General features: G+C 42.3%; 1 protein-coding gene across 2 annotated transcripts; it reads left to right on the forward strand.

The window, feature by feature from the left end:
- Positions 1 to 545: 545 nt before the first annotated feature.
- Positions 546 to 23,154, forward strand: LOC149351494 (palmitoyltransferase ZDHHC3). 2 transcript variants are annotated; one of them, XM_089580854.1, is made up of 6 exons: positions 546 to 805; positions 5,408 to 5,720; positions 7,265 to 7,486; positions 7,758 to 7,839; positions 11,664 to 11,821; positions 17,137 to 23,154. In XM_089580854.1, the coding sequence occupies exons 1-6, from the start codon at positions 786 to 788 to the stop codon at positions 17,293 to 17,295; spliced, it is 954 nt and encodes a 317-aa protein (XP_089436980.1). In that variant the 5' UTR covers positions 546 to 785; the 3' UTR covers positions 17,296 to 23,154. The 2 variants fall into 2 exon arrangements, with proteins under 2 accessions (XP_089436980.1, XP_089436981.1); XM_089580855.1 differs by having other exon boundaries at positions 11,691 to 11,821.
- The last annotated feature ends 574 nt before the right edge of the window (positions 23,155 to 23,728 follow it).

Consider the following 23,728-nt stretch of genomic DNA (forward strand, 5'->3'; position numbering starts at 1 on the left):
GCCGCCGCGGTGGCTCAGCGGTTATGGTGCTCGGCTGCTGTCCCGAAAGACGCGGGTTCGATCCCGGCCGCGGCGGCTAGAATTTCATTGGAGGAGAAATTCCAGAGGCCCGTGTACTGTGCGATGTCAGTGCACGTTAAAGAACCCCAGGTGGTTGAAATTTCCGGAGCCCTCCACTACGGCGTCTCTCATAGCCTTAGTCGCTTTGGGACGTTAAACCCCATAAACCAAACCAACCATCTCATTCTAACGAGGATCTTTATAAATAAAGGCGTTCCTTTGGAAACAGCGCCATTAGACCAGAATTTTTGTGATGAGCTTTGTCAGGGCGGGTTACAACGCATAATTGGATTAATAAACATCATGGGTACTCTCCACCACTATCACAAGCAGTGACAAAAAAAGGGCAATAGCGTGACTAAGGTGGCTAGCGTGACACAGCGACATGCAAAATACGCGGTAGCGTGGTTGTGGTGAGGGTAACAGTTGCATTGCCATGACAACGACGATGGACAGACCCAGCTGGACCGTGATGACAACGAAGATAACTGCAGCAGTCACGAGCCATATTCTGCTCAAAACTTGCGCTAAAAGTGCTGTTCAGACGAGTTTGAAAACAAAGTCGCTTGATTCTTTGCATTCTTATGAGCGAAAGCATTTTATGGGGTGTCGTTAACGGGAGGCTCGGCTGAAACATACGGAGGCGGCTAGTAAATACTTGTTTGTGAATCTGATTCTGACAATTTTCCTCGAAGGTCTCCGATTCGAGGGCTCTAAATAATGGTATGGCAATGCGACTAGATTGGTACGTATGGGGAAACTTGCCCGTCTTCGACCGCATGTCGAAAATATGTCTTTACTTCTGCTCTAAAGCAAAAGCTAAACCCAAAGCTGTAGTTTCCATGGCCGAAGGCTACATTCATGCTGGTGCTACATTTATCTGTAGCAGAAGTCTTGCAACATTTGGAGGAATACGTATATTCATTTAGCCATAGTTAAAAAAGTAGTGCATGTGTTACTGTACTCCGTGTAATTTGTGTGAGCGCAGACTTGCCAATTATTCTGAGCATCATGTGTGGCTGATAGCCATCAATTGCAGAAATGTACTTTTTTCCCGTGGTTACTTTTCTTGCTGTGTCGTTGCGAACAAAAAATTCACTGCCTAGCTTCGCAAAGCAGCCTCGTTTTTGCACAAATTTTCTGGCGAAATAAGTGCATCTAAAGTCGTAAGAGCAGCGTACGACCACATGTCCGCTACTCACATCGTCCTATCAAGAGCAGTTCAGGGGCTCTTGTTTATTTGCCACCTTCTTGTGCTCTGTGTAGAGAGTGTTTTTACAATCAAGTTCCGTGGCTTCCCATTCTCGAGGTTTGAAATGTACACATTGTCAGCCTGCTGAAAAATTATACCCGGGAATTTATATTCCAATGCTCGGTCCCAATGGGTGTCGTTCATCGAATGTTTGTGTCGTGCATCGGAAACGTGCATTCTTTCGGTTTCATGAGCAATCTGAATAGCAACTGAGCATGAATTTTCACGACGCAACTGGAGCAATGCCAGCATTTCGGTTGCTCAAGTAAATGCACTAGTCACCAGTCTCCATACTGTGCCGTCTTGCTAAGCTGGCAAATAAGGTTAAGTGTACTGCTTCCTGCCACTGGACTATGCTACATGTTTGTAGCAGACTAGGCATCTTTTTTCTCATCTTGTCTCAACTGCTCGTTGGCTCGAGCATGGTGGTGCATCTAGCCTTACATATTTTTCTTAACTGCTGACTCCTTAACTCAGATTCTTTACTAAGGCTGTGCAGTATCGTTGATTTCTTGGCACCTTTCAATGAAGTTCTTTCCCTAATGTGACTAGTTAATTTCAACTCAAATTTCATGCATCGATGGTGTTTTGTTGCCAGCTTCATACAGTAGTGTACTCAGCCTGAGCACTGGCTTAGTTTGGGGAGTAGAAATGTAAAACTGCTGTCACCTGTGAGACTGCCCCCAAAAGTGAGCTCATTTTGGATTTGAATATGTGGCTTTCCCTTTGTAACTGTGGTCCTTACGAAAATTCATGCATAAGTGCCCTAGCCTATGGTGTAGGAGACTCTACAATCCGCCTAGTCGTCATGGAGATTTCTCTCCAACGTCAGTCGATGCTTCATTGTCTCCACTGCACTGTCCACGACAGGTGCCCCTCTGATATCTGCTAAAATTACTGGCAGCCGAATTGCCATCTAGTGACCATCTCTGCGGGAAACCAAGGGCCTGTTCAAAGGACATTTTAGCCGGATGTTGAAGGCTGGAGCGCTGGACATGTCAGAACATATTCTGCAGTCTCTTCTTGGTGGCACACTGCACATCACGCTCATTCCATCTGCCTTTCGCCCGCTACAGTTTGCCCTTGAAAGCTTTGTCTGTAGAACCCCCACACAGGCTTCGAGAAGTAGTGAGCTTCCTACGGAGTTGTCATAAAACTGCTCCTGCTTGATCTCAGTCTTCCTGGAGCAGAGTGACAGCAGAGTGAATCATTGTTGCCATCTCCTGAGAAATCACTGCTGAGCCTTATGGGTGCTGTCTTTTGCTGGCTGAAGGCAACACCAGTTCACTTGGATGTCTGAGCTCACTCTGTTAAAGGGGCTCACTCTGTTAAAGGAGAGTACATAAGCTCACTCAATCCCTACACTGTGTTGTCATAAACACCTGAGCCAAATAATACTTACACACGCAGCAGAGAACCCACAATTGTGTGCGAAAGTTGGCGGGCCCTTTCCAGTGACTTTTTCATACTTGTGCTCTCCTCTGTTTCACGCTCCTGCATATCATTGTGAAGAGATGGCTATTGGTTAGATTCTTTCAGACATCACATGACTGCTGTGTCCGTGACCAGCCAACCATGTTGCTCCGGCGGTTCAAGAAGCTCCGCTCCCCAGGGAATTCCCGTGGGCATCGGCAGCTGTTGGAGGCACGCCGACCTTTGAGTGTGCAAAAAAATACGAGGGGAGAGGAAAAGGCACGAAGAGGCTGCAATTTAAATTTTGTCTACAGATATCTCAACTTCACAAAACCCATTAAAAAACTTTTGCTGGAGGATTTTCATGAAGCGGTGTCCTTTAACATCTCGGGCATCATCATCATCAGCCTGACTACTCCCACTGCAGGGCAAAGGCCTCTCCCATGTCTCTCCAATTAACCCTGTCCTTTGCCAGTTGCGGCCACCGTATCCCCGCAAACTTCTTAATCTCATCTGCCCACCTAACTTTCTGCCGCCCCCTGCTATGTTTGCCTTCTCTTGGAATCCACTCCGTTACCCTTAAGGACCACCGGTTATCTTTCCTGTGCATTACATGTCCTGCCCAAGCCCATTTCTTCCTCTTGATTTCGACTAGGATGTCATTAACCCGCGTTTGTTCTCTTACCCACTCCGCCCCATAGCTCGCTGCGTTGTCCTTAACTTACTGCACCTTTATTAGAGCCCCTTTCAGAGCCTCCTTAAGGGTCAGTCTTGCAGCTGATGGCAGTTATTGATTTGGCAAGTACTGATGTCAAATGCATTACTGCGTGCAGCAGACCTCAGTATGCGAACTTGTACAAAATGTGAGGGCTAACAAAACAGTGGTGCATGAACTTTCAGGGCAGCAAAGTAATCTGCTTATAGTAACATTAAGATAAAGTGAATCTTACTCATTTGTAAATTGAGTTTAGAGCTTTAAACATAGTACGATAGCATTATAGAGCAGGTTGTCCAGACTGAAATGCATTTTTGGAGCTAAAATGGCATTTGGATTATACTATTTTCCTTTAATGACTTCCTGCAAACCTTAAACAATATTTGCATTATCTTTATGGCTGGTGTTCGGGAGAAATTGGCTGCTAGAAAAAAAAAAGCACCTTGTGGACAGGCCATGTGTCACTCGGGTGTCCTGGGGTACCCCACTTCTCGCAGTAGCAAGTGGATAACTGTTTTTTGAACTAGGCATGAAATTTCTGTCACTGAACAGGGAATTAGGTAAAGTGCATCACAAGAACAACACATGCTAAGACTGTTTGGGGAATTTTCATTGGAATCTGGAAATAGCTGAGGGAAGGAACCGTGAAGAAACGCATCAGCAATGTATTGCTCACCTTAAGATCGTAAGATCTCTGTCTGACGTATGAGTACAGAAATTTTGCTGCTAATGCAGCATAAGTAAAAAAAGAAAGGCTATGTACAGGCTCATGCTAGTGCATGTAGAGGTTTGAAGGTGCAGCAGGTGCACCTGCATTTGTATGTTTTTAACAGGAGAATAGTAATGGTGAAGGTTGGACTGATACTGCAGTGATAAGGCCAGTACTTTGTTTGCTTCTTTTTTAATTTAGGAGTATGCATCAAACAGTTTTCTCCTACCTAGCTCCATTTAATGCCTAAATTTGAGCATGACAAGTCACCTTGTGGAAAGAACAAAATGCATAGTGCTAGTTATTTTCATTGCTCATCAACGGGTCTCAATCTCTATACATCTGCATCTGCAGGTAATTGTTGCAGCCAGTGTGTAACCTGTAATTTGTTCCGTTATTTTATTGAAGCTTCTTTCAAAATTAAGTTAGTACCAAGTTAATTGATGTTAGTAGTCTACTGATATTGCCGATATCTGGATCCATAAGATTCTTTGTTGGTGAGGGAAACTTTAATGTTTGGTCACATTGCATGGTATGCACAGCGTTCTTATTATGCTGAGAAAGAGCAAGCTAACTGCATGATGCTTGTTGCAGTGAGAGAGCTTTAGATGTATGTCGGACTATTCAGGAGACATGACATCATAAGCTATACGAATATTAGTTACTTAAAGGGGCCTTAAGAGCACTTGTTCAGTGTATGATTAGCAATCCACCCAACTGTTAAATTTCGCTTAATGAACATCTGAGCTAATGTTAATTGTAAGCTTTTCACATAGAAGAGGAAGCGCTTTTCTTTGCCTGTGCATGTTTCGAATCGCTGTCCTCAATTTGTACTTCTGTTACATTATTTCTACATCAGTCACTTCATCGGAGACACTTTTGCAACTGTTAGCAAAATATCTTCTACATTGTGGATGGCAGCTGCCATTGGCAGTAGCTAAAAAAAAAGCATGTTGAGCTGATGCAGAGAGTCATGCACCTGAACTGGCAGTGTACAATGCTACCTTTACTGCATAGTCACTAGATTTATCTACGCTTAGTAATGGTCAAAAGGTCAATAAATTCAATTAAGGTTTGCTTTGGTTGAGAGGAAAGCTGTTTTTCTGTGTTAATTCTGTTTACCCAAGAAACTGGGATGCTATTTTGGAAAAGAAAAAAAAATGCTCTGAGCAAGTCGCTAGTTGAGCGCCAAGTGTCTGTCGCAGTTTATATCGGTTGTTGGGGTGATATTGGTCTCTTAATCTTCTCTCACCTGCAGTCCATTGCGACGTAGCCATCGTGTGGTGCAGGCAGGGCCTGTGCTGCCGATGGCCATGCAAGGCCGTGTTTCACCTGCAACAGATGACCGATTGAACTGCTGTGGCCGACGATTTTGGTTTGTGCGGGACATCTGTGGCATCATTTGTGCAGTCATGACATGGCTGTTGGTGCTCTATGCCCAGTACGTGGTGGTGGGCGTCATTTTGCTGCCATCGCTGCATACCTACTATGGCGCCTTCCACTTGCTGCTCTTTGAGCTGCTGGCTTTTTTGGCCGTCTTCTCGCATGTCCGTACCATGGTGACGGACCCGGTAAGCCTTTCATATTTTCAAGAGTGTTGTGAATTGTTCTACTTTTACTGTATTTATCTTTTGTGTGCTCTCTACAGTTTACCTGAGGTAAGGCATGGCTTTAATGAGAGACTGCACGTTTTGCTTGCACTCTTTCGCTGAACAAGTATAGTTATTTCATGTTCACCTGCAGCATCTCCATATGTCCTGCATCAATTAGAGGTTGTTAAAGCGCGAATTTAGCTGTCTGCTGAACATACTTTGCATTGTTGTGCATTTCTTATGCAGTAGGGGGGTTGGAGTGCCCACAGAAGGGCTTTGTTCGAATATTCTGGCTTGTCTTGATATGTTTGGTTCATAACAGTCTAAATCAGATGAGCCCGCTTAGTAACTGAGGGAAGACAACGGGAGTAAATATTACACTACTTGATCTTCATAACTGCCATGAGTGTGCCAGCATTTTCAGGTCATGGTACAATGAGGAAATAAATTGAAAACATTTGCTTAAAAGAAGGTGTTCCTGATATGTGTTTGAATGTTGCTGTTGCCTTTTGGCACACTAGGAACAATGTTATGTTGACATTTATCCAAGTATGTTCTCAGAAGAAAAAAGAAAGGAAAGAAGGCGTTTCATTATTTCATTTTGAGTCATAATTAGCAGTGCAGGGCTTTTATTGGGATTAAATGAGTGCTACATACAACATAAGAAGGGAATTGTAAGGGTGGAGTGTAGCAAAATCTCTGCTATGAAATGTCGTGCAACGGAATAGAAATGCAACAAAGCCATGCCTAAAGACCTGCATTACAGCAGCCATTTCAGTTGTGGGGTGGTATAGCCAACCTGTAATGAAGTTTCCCGTGTCAATTGCAGTGCTGTAACACGCAGCTTAGTGAGAGGAAGAAGCAGTTTCGGTAGCACCCATGGAGCTTTCATGACATCAACTGCCAGCGCTTATGCTTAGGAACAAGTGTCCACATTCGGTCGAAGCCACGTGAAGCGTATGTCAGCTAGGTGGGCCACGTCGAGAGCACTTAGATGAGGAAAGCAGTCAGCCACTTCTCTCTTTAGAATATGGTCTTGTGTTGTGTTTGTCAAGACCCAAATGGCTGATGGCAACAGTATTCAGTAGCATAGTGCAACAACCTCAGGGTCACCTGGGCGTTATAGGTTGCCTAAAGGTTATTGCAGAACAGTTGTGATCACTTTCAGTATCGTTAGGTAGAGGTGATTAGCATGGTGCATCAAACAGCAGAGCTTATTTCTGCGAAGAGCGATCGTTTTATCAGAACTTAAGGTACTAGGTAAAAAAATGTATTCTCTCTTTGAGGCAGGGATTAGAACTTTCTTTGTTACACTAGCTGCACTTACTGGTTTGCATAGTTTCTGTACTTTTCTGCTGAGTGTAATCTGTTGCCTCAGTAGTAGATTTTTTTCCTACAGTTTACATATTGTGTGGTTTTAACACCAACCCCCATGCTTCGCATCAACTTCCCATGAGATTCATTTAGCCTGTGGCGATGTGCTTTGTAAATCCACCAGCCTTATGGGGCTTGTGGCCATGCAGGGTGCAGTGCCCAGGGGCACAGCCACACGCGAGGCTGTGGAGCAGCTGGGTCTACGGGAGGGCCGATTAGTCTACAAGTGTCCCAAGTGCAGCTGCCTCAAGCCCGAGCGGGCTCACCACTGCAGTGTGTGCCAGCGGTGCATTCGCAAGATGGACCACCATTGCCCCTGGGTTAACAACTGCATTGGCGAGAACAACCAGAAGTTCTTCGTCCTATTCACCGTGAGCATCTTTTCTGCTAGGCACCCAGTGTCCTGGTTGGAGGCATTCGAAACAATTTCCAAAAATATTCAGCTGCTTGCAGAAGGGTGTGTAGCTAATTTTGCATTTAGCTGTTGGGGGAGCCCACAGAACCAGAAAATGTGTTGCATAATATTTCATGAGAACTTTTAATACTATGCACTTCAGAAACGCTGTTCTGTTAGCTCTGAGTCGTGTCTGTGAAGTCCTTTCTTTCTCTTACGTCAAGGTAATTTTTGTTTTTGTGTTCCAGTTGTATATAGCAGTCATCTCCTGCCATGCATTTTTCCTGGCGGTCAACCATTTTGTTGGATGCATAAACAGTGAATGGAGCAGTAAGTCTCGAGATTTTTGTTTCATATCTCAAGTCTTCATTTAAGGTTGCAAGTAACTGGGCGGGACTGAACTTTGTTTATTTTCGGGGTTCTTGTTAATATGTAACTTTCTGTGGTAGCATGTCACATTTGTTTACTATTTGCCTGTTATTAGTCTTGAATAAGTTGAAATCCTTAAGGGTAACGAAGTGGATTCCAAGAGAAAGCAAACGTAGCAGGGGACGGCAGAAAGTTAGGTGGGCGGATGAGATTAAGAAGTTTGCGGGGATACGGTGGCCACAACTGACGAAGGACAGGGTTAATTGGAGAGACATGGGAGAGGCCTTTGCCCTGCAGTGGGTGTAGTCAGGCTGATGATGATGATGATGAATTTGAAATCTGCTGCAGTTGTACCTCGATATAATGAAGCCATACATTCAGCTGTAAACTTATCTTACAGATAATTGCAGATCTTGTAATTGCTAGGTTTCCATGTTTTTTAACTAGTACGTGTAATCTTTTATGTTCACAAAGAACTACTTTTCTGTTGAACCTCGCAAATGGGCATTTCTAAATAAAATTTCAGTGCAAACATAAGTATTGCCAGGATTCTAAGGAGACCTCATGTGTAGGTAGTAGTGATGAAGAAAGGCAGGGGCACTACCATGACAAGAGTTCATAGACCCCAAGGCTCGTCAAGTGGTGAAAACAGTTAATCTTGGAGGCTGTTGTAAGTACCATAAAGTACTTGTCTGGAAAATTATAGAGCAGTTGATATGTTCGCTTTGTCTTTCTTGCCGTACTGTTTCAGCACATGAATGTCATTGTACCAACCATAAAACCCACTGAAACACAGTTAGGCATGGCTCTTATCAGCCCGTCAAAGCTTAGGCCTTTCATGTTAACGTGTTCCTAAGCATTCCATGAGCATGAATGAAATATATCCAGTGCTCATCTTGACGAGTTGGGGTGGTATATATTTAGGGAGTGACTTTTTGGTTTAAGCAGTGCTTTTTAAGTGCTTCTGCAGCATAGGAAAGTGTAAATTTCACTGTTTGCAAATGAACATAGTGGGTAGCCTTGTCGCTTTCTGAAATTGCTCACATTGGCAGTCTTCATTTTTCCTGGAATGCATGCAGCACTGGTTGCAATAAATTTAGCAAGCCTCTAGTGGTTTGTCTAGTTGGTGGAAATCTACTAAGCATGTGAAACCCTGGTCACCAGAAAAGTTTTCAGTCATGGGAAATTGAAAACATTGAAGTAGAAAAAGTTTTGGGTGACAAAGCTTCGCTCATTTGTGGTAGATCAAAAATCTTGACACAAAAATAAGTTACTGAAGAAGAAAGGGATTGAAAGAAACAGAAAGTCACAAAAGCTGTTAAAATGCACATACTGCCAAACAATGACAAGAAGGATATGTATGCAATTCCTTCAGCTTTAGTAGTTTTCGAGAAAATGTGTCATCAAGCGGGTCCAAAATGCACAAAAGGTACAGTACTCGCCCAGCCCGCTTAAAACAGCGGCTCATTTTATCGAGGCTTAGCTGGTATTGTGAAATGAAACCTGCAACAAATGCTGTTTATTTTAGAATCCTTGTGGCAATTAAGTCAATGGATTTCTGCGTGAGCCTCAACTCCAGATAATACCTTATTTGTCGCATTGTTGTAATTTTTTGCACCAGATTCGTACAGTACGGGTTAAAGGAGTTTGCTTTTACTTTGCTTTTATTGGGTTTAATGTCCCAAAGCAACTTACGCTAAGAGGGGCGAGTATGGTGGAGTGGAGGGCTCTGGATAATTTCGACCACCTGGGGTTCTTTAACATGCGCTGACATCGCACAGTACACGGACCTCTAGCACTTTGCCTCCATTGAAATGGGACCACCGAGGCTGGGATCAAACCCGTATCATTCAGGTCAGCAGCTGAGCAACGTAACCACTAAGCCACCACGATGACTGTGGTAAAAGGAGTATAGACGCCTAATCTTTACACCGAAAGCTGTTATAACTATGGTTTAGGCATATAACACTGCCTTCTACTGTTAAATTTAGTGGAGAGGGAAAGTGCAAGAGGGAGGTGGGAGAGGGTGGGAAGCCTAGTGGCTTGCGAGGTTATGGCAAGAGCCGAGAAATGCGCAGCCAGAAAATGGCTGCCACGGGAAGAACCCAGAGGGTGGCTACCGTGGGAGGAGGAGGCTATGGTGAAGGCGGAGTGATGTGCAACTTGAGCGTGGTTCCACAGAAGAATGCAGGGCTATATGGCTAAACTAATGCTGTAACAGCTTTCGCTGATTCATTGCGAAGACAGTAGTGTACATGAGTCACGACGTGGAATTCACCAGTGTCAGCTGAATAGTTTAGAATTGAATTTTTTTTCTCATTATGTTTCGATTTCAATGGTTGAATGACGGCTGTGACATAGGAGACAATTTAAGGTCACTTGAGTGATGCTAAAACTGCGTTATAATTGCTGCTTGTTCATTTTTTTTCATTTTCAACTCTTGGGCAGGCTTGCAAAGAGTTGGTGTGAATTAAAACGAAGAAAGCAGTGGCCACACTGCAGTCCTTCTATGCCTCACATGACCTTAATATGTTATGTCACAGCATTATTTCGACTGTTGAAACTGAAACAGCTTAAGAGAAAAAAAAATTTTAATTATAAATTATTTACCACTTATTGGCACAATCCATGTGGCTGTCCATGTTTTCTGCGCATAATCCCAAGGACAGAACACACAACTCCTTTAACACTCCCAGTGGTCTTGTGTCGCGTCTGAACTGATGTCTTGTAGGTATTTCATCTTTTTCTGACACACGTGCAACAATGTTTTATGGCGTATATTTAGTTAAATAAAGCACGCCAGGATATGCATTTAAATCAAAATTACAAGAAAAGAAAAGAGCGAGTGACTTGGGAGTTGTTTGGCCTCTGGTCGCAGAAATCTGGTTTAGACATTTCCACCTACTTGGGAGGCTGCGCAGAGCACCCCCATTATTTGACACTCTTTGAAAAGCTGACTGCGTGGGAGCACAGGGAGTGCTTTCTGACTTCCCGTGGCACTTAGGCTGCACCAGTGATGAGTCTTTTAACAGTTCCGTAAAACACAAACGTGCATTATAATGTGTGCGGGGTCTGACGAAGATGTGTTACGAATTTCAGCTATCTGGAACTGTTTTACGATTCTTTATCTGTTTGCTATACCAAGGTTTGGCTGTAACAACATGGCTTAACACCAACAGTTGGTGGGTTATATGGTTTTGCTTATGTCTGTTGTGCTCGCATTTGTATCGGTTTGCCGTCATTGGTTTATGGCTTAGTTTATGGGAGTTTAACGTTCCAAAGTGACTCAGGCTATGAGGGATGCCATGTGAAGGGCTCCGGAAATTTCGACCACCTGGGGTTCTCTAACGTGCACTGACATCGCACACTACACAGGCCTCAAGAATTTCACCTCTTAAAATTCGACCGCTGTGTCCAGGATCGAACCCATGTCTTTTGGGTCAGCAGCTGAGCGCCATAACCACTGAGCCACCACGGCGGCCCCAGTTTGCCATCATATCATGATGGTAGAGTGCTTGATTTGAATGTTTGTTTATTGCTTTTTGTTTAGAAAGCTTGGTCCCTGCTCTTACTATGAGAATCCCCGATTTTCTCAGTCATGCTAAGTTGGGCTTTGGAATTTATAATTAGCACTAGATGGACAATTAGTCTGTGCAGGGGAATGTGGGGATTTATTAAATGTGGTTGAGCTCATATCATGGGCAAACTGGTGTTGGTAAGCTGTAATGTCAGGTTTTTGTTTGCCCTGGCACTTGTCTAACACTGTGGGGGACCGGTGTCGGAAGCCCGTGGGGTTTCTCATGCTTCCACAGGATGCTCGACGGGTTCCCCAGCAGTCACGGTCATCCTGCTCATCTTGCTCATTTTCGAGGCGCTCCTGTTTGCCATTTTCACCCTGGTCATGTTTGCCTCCCAGCTGCAAGCCATCTGGAATGATGAGACGGTATGGAGATGATATAGTAACTCTTCTGGAGTCATATTGTGGTATTTTTTAAATGCATACGAAAAGGATAAGACAAAGCCTGTTTAAAGTTACTGCAATATCTTTCAACTGTAGCTAATTAGTTTGCCACCATTTTGTTGGAAAACATGAGCAAGTTAGTCAGTCATTGCAAAAGCATAGCCAAGGTTTCAGTTTTGTAGCTTGCAAGTAGTAATTAGAGCTCTGTTTTTTTTATGTGGCTGCAGGGATGGCCCCGTGGGAAAGGTAGAGGGGGCTGAAAGAGCAGCTGACTCAAAAAAAAAAAAGCTTTGCTTGTTTATTGTGATACTTCTCTGTTATATGTTGCACACCCAGAATGCATTCATTGGGCCCCTATTATTGGAACACTTTGCGTCGTAGACCACTTTACAAGAGGAAGGGGGAGGAATGACATTCATTCTTGGAGGTTGTGTGATAGTGTTAAAACTGTTTCATTATAATATATAAAGGGATTGAACTTTTCTGTTTAAACTGCAAAAAAAAGGAAACTATGCAGGGTTCACTTTTTTAAATTTGGTTTGAACTGAAAAGGGTTGGTATTCTTGGCACACAAGACATATGTTGAGTACGGGTTGCACTCAGTCAAAATTGAAAATTAGTAAGCAGAGCAGTTGTGCAATTCGCGATATCGCGCCGCTTGTCTACACGCAGACCAAGAAGCATGACCTTTTGGTCCCCTGCTAGCTAAGCACTGTTTGTTCACTACAGTCAGCTGCTTAGATTAGTTATTTGGTTAAATATAGTGTTATCAGCTTCATCTAGAACACTGACATGAAACTGTGCATGGGCGTCAAAAAAAAGTAGCATGTTCAGCGCTACAAATGAGTGGCTGCTGTATCGCTGCCATCAGCACACAGGCCACATGATGCCTTGCCATCTAGCTCATTTAAAAAGCACATTACTAAAATATGCTACAAGTTTGCTTCAGCCTGCTATGTACTGTTCCGAAGGCGACATATTTTAGTACCCCTATTTTGAAAATGGCGTACTTCGCGATATTTCTTATTTACTTTACTGCAGCGAGTCATGGGTATTCACTTCAAAAACATACTGAGGTCCTATCAGTGGCAAAAGGGAGCCGTACGCATGATGACCTTCTCGCACTGACAAGTATCTACACTTTCACTATTTTCAGAACTCCGGATAGTACTACCTTTTACTCTTGCATGAGAAACGAAAGTGTGCCTTGTTGTAAATGCCATCATTCTTAATGCATGTCCGTCCCCTGTTGTTGTTTACACTGTTATACCCACCAGAAACAAAAGACATGCTAGTAAGCTAAATTTCAGTCTACTCGTCCTTCGCAGTTTTTACGGTCAGTGCCTTATAACAACACATTGGCATAAAAATATTGAATACAGTTCCTCTTGAAATTAAAATGGCAAGTAATTTTATATTTTCTATAAAGAGGTTATAGTACTTCAGAAAAATTGATTCATAATTGCATTGCATAAAACAAGTTGATAAGGCATTATATTCTTTTTGCTTTTCTGATTCAGCATTGTATTCTTGCTTATTTTTTAACATCGTATAAATCAAGGATTTATGTATTTGTGCACATTCTTTCTTGTTTCTTAATTTTTTTCTGTAGTTTTTTGATGTGCTTTTATCCTGGTTCATCATGTCCTTTATGTATGTTTTCACTGCCGAATATATCTGTAAACTGGGCCTGCACTAGCTTCGGCTATTGGCCCACGTGTAAAAAGTCAGTTTTGTGTGTATGCGAAATTACTGCACACATTGGATGCATTCTAGCAGAAGAGGGATGATATATCACTGCTTCAGGAACATGCATTCAGACACAAAACACAAGGAAACCAGCACATTAACGTAAATCACAAATTCATGAGTACACCAATCAGTGCATCAATATGTCTATAAAATGAAACAAATACACTGATTAAAGTGAAGAAAATAACACTAAACAAGCCAGCAAGCGGATCAGTCAAAGGGTGAAAAAAAAACGACGAAAAATTATTTTAGGTTGCAAGTTCCATTCAGAAATCGTCCTTGGCAAAAAAAATTAATGCAAATTAGTATGCATAAAAACAGGTTTAACACTGCAGCTATGTTAATTAGGAAAACTTTGGCAGAATCTTTAGTGATGTAATGTTGGGGCTCGATTGCAGGTTCAGAAAAACATAGTGTCAGGAAAAAGTTGAGGCAGGCTTTCTTTTTCTTTCTACTATTGGTTCCAGATTTACGATTTGCAACGTAACAGTAACAGAGTTTATTCTGCTGTAACAATTAAAGATTCAGCATATATGAAATATGAATTGTAATCTGGTGGTATTGTTTATAGCAGAAATATTTAAAGAGTACCTATATTTCAAGTATCAGTTTACATTAAGTCATGATTTGTTAACAGTACTACAGAGATTTTGCATTATGTACTGTAAAACCATGTTAATTAAAATGTAAAGTACTGGAAAAAAGTGCCTGAAACATCAAAGACAACTGCCAAGAACCATTCTCAGCATAATAAATTTGATGAAAAACTGGCCAATGGTCACCTACTTTTGAGATGATAGACCATTCTCATCATAGTAAATTTATTTGGTGAAAAACTGGCCAATGGTTGGCTGCTTTTGAGATGATAACCGCTTGGGGTCATTGCACGCAAAAGGAGACGTGCTAGATTCTTGCCATTTTAGGTTTGGGTGCAAAAAATTCATATCTGATAAGGCAAGTGAAAATAGAAGTGTAGAGGCCTTCTTTTGCAGAAAAAAAAAAAAATCTTTTTCTCCAAACATCTTGCTCCAAAGTAAGAAATTGCCTTCATCAGGGCATTTTTAAAAAATTATTTTTCAGGCATCATTGCTTAGCGCAAAAGTTTATCTTTGCATGTAGACTGGCGTTAAGATGCCCTTTCATGCCTCAAAAGATTAACGGTATATGACGCAATTTTGGTTCAAAATAGAAGCGCTTGACAGGAAAAAAATGTCAAGTTTTGCGCAAGTTTACCTAAGAGGTGCCAACTATAGGACTTGGCATGATGTTATGTTTGTTTGACAAAGGCTGCTATGATGCACTCTTACTAACATCTGCATCAGTATGTTGCTGGGTGGGTTGGTTACTGAGCATTCTGAAAAAAAAAAAAAGCACGCAAAAAATAGGATGCAAGAAAGATGCACATGAGCACTGACTAGCAACTGGATGCATGTTATTGCTTGAGGGCATTAAATACATGCGAACAGGCAGGTGCACAAGCAAAAGGAAAACACCACCAAGGCTTGCTGCTCTTAAATTAAGATAGGCTATCCCATGGTGTGACAAGGAAGCATAAGGTTTGCCAGTACGAATGCCCCCTAGCGTGATAACAGTGCGTGTGTCTCTTCTTTTTTTTTCTGCATCTAGTATTTGTTCGTGCTGTTTTTCTTTCTCAACACTGTATGTGGTTAAATGATGAAATCTGAGGTGAGGGCTCTTATGTGCATTTTGCTTTATTTCACTGGTAGAAGAGAATGAAGAAGGGAATGAAAATGAGACTCAAGGGTGAAACAAATTGTGTTTCATTTTAAATATTGTGAAGTAGAAACTCTCTATTACCATATTTAGTCAAATCTAGGCAGATAGTTTTTTTAAAAGTACGAGATATGAAGCTCTTAGGTCGACTTAGATTCGAGAATTTTGTTGTTGTATTCATGATGAACTTTCTGCTTGCGCTGCAATGAGGAGGACCTTCACGGGCCCGAAAAAAGGCTGCCATCCTGAAGTGGAATCAGCACTGGCAGAGGTAGTGAAATTGCAGAGGTCAGAGGCACTTGTGACCAAAGCAAGAGAGCTGACAAGAGTGCGAGACATTCCACGGGGCCAGTAAAACGCACGAGCTAACTCCAGCAGGCCGAATCAAGTGCTTGTCTCTAGGAGTTGTAGCTAGCTGGATTGCTGCAGCCTGGGATGACATCCTGGAAAGCTTGGTTGCGCGCTTGTTCCGAAACTGCGGCATTTCCAATGCACTTGATGGCACAGAATGTTGTGCACTTTATGAAGAGGACAGTGATAAGGAGGTCAGCAATAATGAGGAATAGTGAGCGGCAGCTGGTTCGGGGAAATAGATGCCGTTTTCATGCTGTCCCTGAGGTCATTCCGAGCGGCTCTTTTCGGCCGGCTTACATTTGAGGATAGTTTTTTCATTATTTGGCCTTCAACTTTCGGGTGTCGGCTTAGAATCGAGGGTGGCCTAGATTCGAGTAAATACAGTAAAAGTCTGGCCGATGTCATAGTGGACAGTTTGTGGGAAATTTGAGCAATGGACATTGCTGGGACAGCAAACGCTAATGCCACCGTTAAAGGCCCCTGACCACCCTCTGACTGAAAATTTCTATACACTGGTGGTCCTGGGACGCATGGCTGCAAAAAAATTTTTTTAAATGCTCATTAATAATGGAGTTATAGCCATTATGATCGAGCCATTTCGCCACATTTCTCTGCTGTGCCCTCTCTGAGCTGATTTCACTCACCCATCCGGGCAACAAGCCTTTGCAAGTTAAATTTCCCTTGCTGCTGTGCTTTTAGGGGGAAGCATGAGTATGCCGAATGCCAGCGCCATAGCCTGCCGTGTCAGATACCTCTTCCTGCTCTTTGCTATCTGCATCATGCTATGTATGAAACACGATTATCAAAATTAGATGGCTGAGGCTCAGAAACGTGAGCAGCTTTCCTCAGAGCTGGTGTGTCCACGTGCATGGTAAAATGAAGGAATGCATGAGGTAAGCAGTGAATGAATGGCACAGTACCATTATCACGCAGCGACAAATTGCCTAGGACATTATCGGGAGCAGCTGTCAGACGACGAGACATCGTCTTCCAATCGCTCGTGGGTTAGAAGAGATACAAATGAAATGTTTAATGGCTTTGCTGTGACAATTGTGCCTTGGGTGCCCGTGGAGCGACCGAGGAGATTGGCTTTATTGAGAGGGAGTTTGCGAGGTGCTTTGGTTTGAATTTGTGCCGCTTGATGGGGCATACAGAGATGATAGCAACAGTCCGATCTATGCACTGAGCTTGTTTGAAATGTCCAAACCTAGCCAAAGGCCCTTTGACCGTGTGTTTGCAGCTAGACAGCATGTAAGAAGACTATGTGGGTGTGTTAGCATGCAAGAACCTGCTTTCCATTGTTAAATTACTGATTAATTGATTGCAGTGCTGCTGAGGTTCATGCATGTTTCTCAAAGAACAAAAAGAAATGCTTCTGGTGTGAGCACTGTGTGGCACAGATTGCGTGTACATACATCAAGTGCTCCATGTAAAGTCATGTATGTCTCTCTTTCTAGGGTATAGAGCAGCTGAAGAAGGAAGTGGCCAGATGGCAGAAACGCTCTCCTTGGCGGAGCATGCGGGCTGTCTTTGGACGCTTCTCTCTCTCCTGGTTTTCGCCCTTCACATCTGCTGGGGATTCACCACCACTTCCAGGATACCTCTATGCTGTTTAGCCCATCTTCAAGTGCAAGTTCTGTGAATGCGAACACAATGGATTTCCCCTCCCTGCTGTCCCCCAGTGCTGTTGTTTCAGCATAGGCCATACCTACCATCTCATGAGGTGTGCGCCTAAATCTTATTATGGAGTGAACTGGATGCAAAACAACCCGTCATTTATCGTAAAGGTGTTGAAAGCCAGTGACATTGAAAGATAATGCCTTTGTGAGTGAAAGGGATAGTGTGCTAGGTGTACTGACAAGTGGCATCATTGTTGGCACACTTTGATGGGCTTGCCTTTTGCAGGCTCAAATATCAGTAGTGGTAAGAAAAAAACGGAAACATAGTTGGAATGCTAATGTGCATTTCAAAGTATGTACGAGGTGGTGAAGATGATTCTTATTGATCATTCTTATGTCATCCTTTTGGAATTGTATCTGTATATCAGTGTGTGATATGCTGGTGATACAGTCTATCGTAGGAGATGTGCTTTAAGAGCCTGTAGAGTGGTAACACACATTTGCATGGCCTTGCGCAGCAGTATCAATCTCTTATGGTTCATTATTATGTTGAGATTTAATGCTGGGTCCAGACGTTCTTGTCATGATCTAAACTTAATACATGCAGGGATGGTCATCAGGCCTAAACTACTAATTGTTCTGTACTAATTTAATAAGAGATTATGAACAGCTTTTGTTGCAGCTTGATTGCAGTAGCCATCTGTGTTTAAAATTGCATTCCTTTCTGAAATTCTGATTGTATACTAAACAAAAGAATCCTTGTTATATTGTTGATGGATTCTCACATTTTTATAATGCCAAAATTACGGAAAAACCCCGGTGAACAGAATACCTATGTCCATTTTCTTACTTTCTTTTTTTAATAGCAGAAATTTTGACCCTCAATTTTTATCGCATTAACTACTATTTTGTAGGTGTCCGAGGTGTAAAAATGAAGTTTGCAAGGGGGCATTGCTGGCTTGCTAAGAAAGTCGGCTGTTCAAACGGGTTTATAGGGGAGCGGTGATTTGCTTGCTTATTTGTGGTACTTTGCGCTCTGTTGAAAGCTTGTATGATACTGTTCGCGTGAAATTTCATAGCATTTGAGCACTTTGTCACAGTATCATGACAGTGACAGCAAAAACACAAGGATGCTAGTTGATGTGTTTAATTTCACATACCATTAACATATTTTTAACACTAAAAAGTAGCAGATTTCTTGAGCTCAGAAGCCTTCATCAAATGAAACTACACATTTACTGATCCTTTCTCTGCATATTGGCACTGTATCACAATGCACAGAAAAGCGTTAAGGTAGTGTACTTTGTGCTTTGGCTGCGCAGCGCGATTGATAATTTGTCACCTAATTAAGGCTTAACATTAGAGTGTTGTTGTTTAATACATGTGTATTCACCGCCCTTGCTGTGAACATTTTCCAGCATGGTCATTTAACAACACAGTGCTGTAAATGTTGTTCGGAAGCTATGTTATTTATTGTAGTGTCATTGTGGGGTGTTCTTGGATTGGGACATTCTCATTGGATTAAACCGTGCATGTGTTGCTGGCAGTCCTTTTGAGTAATCCTTGAGTATTTACCTGTTGATTAATTAATTGTTAATTGTGCTGGTAGTAAGAGTAGGTGCTGACTTCTTTTAATTGTAGGGCATCCAAGGTAGCTAGTTGTGTTAAATAATCTAAAGTGTTCAGCTTTCTGCGTTCTAAGCTTTGCATATTCCTCGTGGGAAAGGTGTATAATAGTTGTACCTTACCAGTACTCACCTGTGGAGCAGAAACTTGGAGGCTAATGAAGCTGCTTAAAAGTAAATTGCAAACAGTGGCTCAGCCTATTCAGAGGAAAATAGTAGGGGCAAGGTTAAGAAGCAGGAAGAGAGCAGATTGGGTTAGGAAAGAAACTAATAATGATAACCTTGCTGAAATTGAAAAGAAGAAATACACATGGGCATGACAACAGATAACCGATGGTCCCCTAAGTCGTGATAAATGCACACAAACAGGTGGCATACATGCCCAATTCACAGTGTTGAAGTTGCTTTTGGCATGTGTGAGTAGCTGCATCTTGCACTTCTCTAGCATTCTGAGCACTTTTGTGTGGAGCAGAGAAAAAAGGCAAAAGTTCCTGGGAACAGCATTGTTTTAAAATTATGCTGCATCTGATCTTTTGTCTGATGCTTTGCAACCTTATGTCAAATTTTTTTTTCTACAGTTTAGGTTTCAAGAGTAAGGGAGAAAACAGTGGTTTGGCGCATAAAGTAGTTTTTACTCAAGGTGACTGCCTGTGAACCAGCAGTGTTTTCTGCATACCGTGAAACAAATTTGTGATGTGTTATGTACAGTTGTTTTTCAAACGCTGCCCACTGTGCCCTTCACAGGAAGGACTGCAGGGCTGCACCTTGGCGCTGTTATCTCCGGTGCATATCACTGTGAGGATAACCTGGGTGACAACAAACTTAGTCCTCACTCTCCCACATGTTTTCATCGCACCTGGTGGATTTCTTCTACATGCAGCATGCTACATGCTGAAAATATTCTCGGGCGGGACACTGTCATGCTTTAGCAGCAAGCGGAGAGCTGTGCAGCCTCGAAGTGCTGCTATGTGGAGCAGGAAAACCCCACTTTGTTTGTCTGTACAGCTTTTTATTTCCTTCTCATCAAAAAAAAAAAATTGCGTTTTTACCTTTAATCATAAATGCAAGCTCATCTTCGTAGTGTTTTGACCATCAAATGTTGGCTGGTAGCATCTAACCAACAATCTAGGGCTGCTCCTCTCAATCGCAGTGTAGTTTACGTAGAATACATTATACATTGAGCTTGCTCTGAAGAACGGAGGTAGCCTAAAAACAGTGAAGGGGAAACTAGGCATAAGTAAAAACTAGGATGTGTGCACTAAGAGATAAAGAGGGCAATGTCATTAGCAATATTTTCATGAGTGTCAGCAGCAGGGCGGCTGAACGTTGTGCAAGGAACACATCAAGTTTGTTGCACACACGCGTAAGAGCGAGGGTGAAGTTTGTTATGGCTCAGCATATCCTTTCGGTGAGCGTGCACTGGAGATAGCAGTATTGCACTGTGGCTACGCAGCACCTAGGCCCCGTGGGCTGTGTACTTTTGGGAACCGCTGTAAATTTATCAGTTGAAGTTTTGTGTTTACACTCATGAGCTGGATTTTTTGTCCAGAAACTTTGTTAACTTTTTATTTTCATTTTATGATTCATGTATTGTTGTATAATATTTTGTTGCTACAGTTTTGCTTTACTGTGTTCTGCAGTTCACATCGAAGGCTCACTTTTTTTTTTTTTTGAAAGATTTGGAATTTTTAGGTAGTATGTTGACCCATGTGTTATGTAGATGTGCCGAATTGCAAAAATTGATTGCTGTATCTGCTATGTGTACGGACGTTGTGTATATTGTTTATTTTCACACATGAAGCTGAAAAGCGGGGTTCAGGCTGTTCTATAGATGGATGCAACTCAAGAACGAAACGACAGATTACCCTGAAAGAAAGCTAGCTCTCCAGCCAATGGCGTTGACTGATTGTCATGATATCATGGTTAATCTCCTTGCACCTGCTAGCATGACATTGCAAGGGGATTAACCACACATTAACTGGATCTATAATGACATCATGACAATTGGTGGGTGCCAATTGGCCTGCCTTGAACATTTTCCGCTTTGTTTTTGAATTGTATCTGACTATAGGTGTGAGAAGATATGTAGCACCAGTCCTTTCAGTTATTATTAGTGGCCAATATTTTCTGCTAGGAAGTGCTGAACATGGTAGCAGTCAGAGGATTCCTCTGCCATTCTAAAGCTAGCGTAAGGTGGCTGCCGTGCTTTTGCTCGTGCTCGAACAAAAAGTGGGGCATAGAACAGGTAGCAACATAAACGTTATCCTAGAGCAGATGCTTCAGCACTCAGTTGCACTATGTTTTCATGCTGCAAGCAAATTTGGAATGAGTTATGCTTGTTTTTGTGGGTAGGAAACGTTGATAACTTGTTTGGTGCAAAGAGGACAAAAGTGAAGACATTTATAATTTTTTTTTGTGTGTGTGTGCAGTAGTTCTTGAAAAAAATATTCCTCATATTTGCTTTCCGGTATTGGAACATCAGTGGTATAGTTGCTATGTGTAATATGAATACCATATTTACTTGCATAATTTGTGCCCGTGCATAATTTGCATACCCCCAACTTTTTACCCGGATTAAAAAAAAAAAAAACAACTTTCACTCGCATATTTTGCACTCCCTGCTGCGCAGCACACCAGCATGCATAGGGATGCGCGCAGGGCAGGCTTGGGAGGATAGGCGTGGCTGCGACACCGTGTGCAGCTGTGAAAGGCGATTAAGTGGTGTCAAAAAAGTCAATTCATTTGTAAATCGCTTCCGGCAAGAAAAATTTAATTGCACACTGTTTGCCCAGCTCGCTCGCGCCAGTGGTCGCTTTCCCGTACAAGCGGCTGTGAGAGCAAACTTCCGGTAACCTCCGAAGCGTGCATTGCACCACAATCTGAAACTACCAAACCGTTGGCTATTCTGTTTTCCACTACTAAGTGGGGCCACATGCAAGGGCACCGTTTTAGTGCCTTGTATTTTCATTTACCTCTGACTGCTAGTTTCGAGACTGTATTGTTCCGCATTTATTGCTTTGAGTTGCGCACGTGCAGTCATACCATCACACGGGGAACTACATAACGTGGCTCAGGTATGATGGGGGTGGGGGGTGAGTCAACTTTTCTTTGGCCATCGAGGGGTGTGAGTTTCAGAGTCGACCGGAGTGGCGGCAGTATACCATATACATTCCGCGTTATGACCTTTGCACAGTTTTTTAGAACATTATAAAAAACAAAACTGCAAAAAGAGACCGGACCACCCTGTATCGTGGCCTGCCTCTGTCCCTTCTTATTTTGTGTTTTTTTTTTTGTAATGTCTCACTAACTGGCCGGCAATTATGCCCTCTTAAGTTTTTAGGACGTTTTCTCAAAATCGTTGCATAATTTATGCACCCCCTTTTGAAGCCTTAATTTTGGAAAAGAAAAGTGCGCAAATTACGTGAGTAAATATGGTAGCATCATATGTTTAAAGACATAACCTTGTGGATGTTTTAATAGGTGCTACTTCCTTCTTGCTGTGTATTAGCACACCTAAATTTAATGAAAACAATGAAAACTGTCTTTTTTGCTGATATTTTGGGTAGCATGATCCAGTTGTTTGGAGCCGAAGTGTTGATGTCATCATGCAGTGCAAGAGTTATGCTACCAGTTGTACTTACAGCTTTTTGAAATGCAGCATAACCAAGGTTAATGTGGCAAAAGATGAATAATGTGCTGCTGTTCGGTGTGTCTCTACTAGAGTTGTTTAATATCTTTTTTCTTGCTAGTGACATCGATCATGGAGTTTTTATCCCATTCAGTAATAGAATCAATTTTACAGCAGGCCATACCAGGTCAGACTGATGTTTTACAAGTGTAAGATCCCTTGTGCTAGTTATGTGGCTGCTTTTTTGTGACATTGTAAAAGTCATTGGGTCCATATTATTTGAACAGTTGCGATATTCATGTGTGTGCTGTGGAGCCCTGCTCTCTCTAATGTTAGAGCTGCTGTTGATGTGTGTAACATGTTACATTAAGTTCCAGGTATATTTTTTGGCTCCTGTGGTGACGTAAGGCAGAAATGACCATTCTCAACGTAAGACACTGTGATTTAGTTGGTGGTTGTGTGTTAGCATCGTGGCATTCATATTTGTTCAAGTGTTGAAGGTCCCTTTTTTGAGTTTTCTGAAACATGTGCTGCAACAGTGATCAGTGTGGAGAGGAAATGGAGTGACCCTAGGTTGAAGAAAAAAAACATGATAAATGAGAACTTGTTATTGTGTGTCTCTTGGACAGCTTGTCACAACTTGCTAACTGCAGCATGAAGGGGGTAAGAACAGGGAGAAAAATTCAAAGACAAGCACTTGTCTTTGTGCCTTGCCTGTGGACTCCTGGTTCTTTGTACAGCTGTTAGTCTTGAAACTTCACATAACCAACTAGCTTTGCTTTTGGTTCTCTTATTGTCACAGTCTGTGCAAAGAATCATCATTTCATTGTTTATCGTGAACAGTGTACCACTGAACAAAAAGATGAAGCAGCAAGAAGTGTGCCACACATATACAACACACAGTAGTTATAGTAGGATACAACTTCAAAAAACAACAGTTGTTAACACTGGGCTGCGGTCTGCGGCGTCCTGTATTACTCCGCTGGTGAAGCACAACTGTAAACAAAATCAGCTTTTTAATGGTTGATTATATCAAACAATCCACGTATCAAAATTTTAGAGCTCATGATTTTTTTCTTGTGACAAGCTTGTTTACGTAACAAGACACGTTTAAATAGCAGACTACTTTTCGTCGTGGAGGAATTCTGTGCGCGGAGGCTGAATGTGGGCGGAGCTT

This window comes from Amblyomma mixtum, chromosome 3, assembly GCF_055824585.1.
Source record: "Amblyomma mixtum isolate Tamu chromosome 3, ASM5582458v1, whole genome shotgun sequence".
In the NCBI taxonomy this organism is placed as follows: Eukaryota; Metazoa; Arthropoda; class Arachnida; order Ixodida; family Ixodidae; genus Amblyomma; species Amblyomma mixtum.

What these genes read in the sequence shown, in the direction of transcription:
- LOC149351494 (XM_089580854.1), top strand. Translation starts at nt 786, where the DNA reads ATGGCAATGCGACTAGATTG. An exon ending in ATGGCAATGCGACTAGATTG is followed by an intron (nt 806 to 5,407) that starts GTACGTATGGGG and finishes TCTCACCTGCAG; the next exon opens with TCCATTGCGACGTAGCCATC. An exon ending in CCATCTGGAATGATGAGACG is followed by an intron (nt 11,822 to 17,136) that starts GTATGGAGATGA and finishes CTCTCTTTCTAG; the next exon opens with GGTATAGAGCAGCTGAAGAA.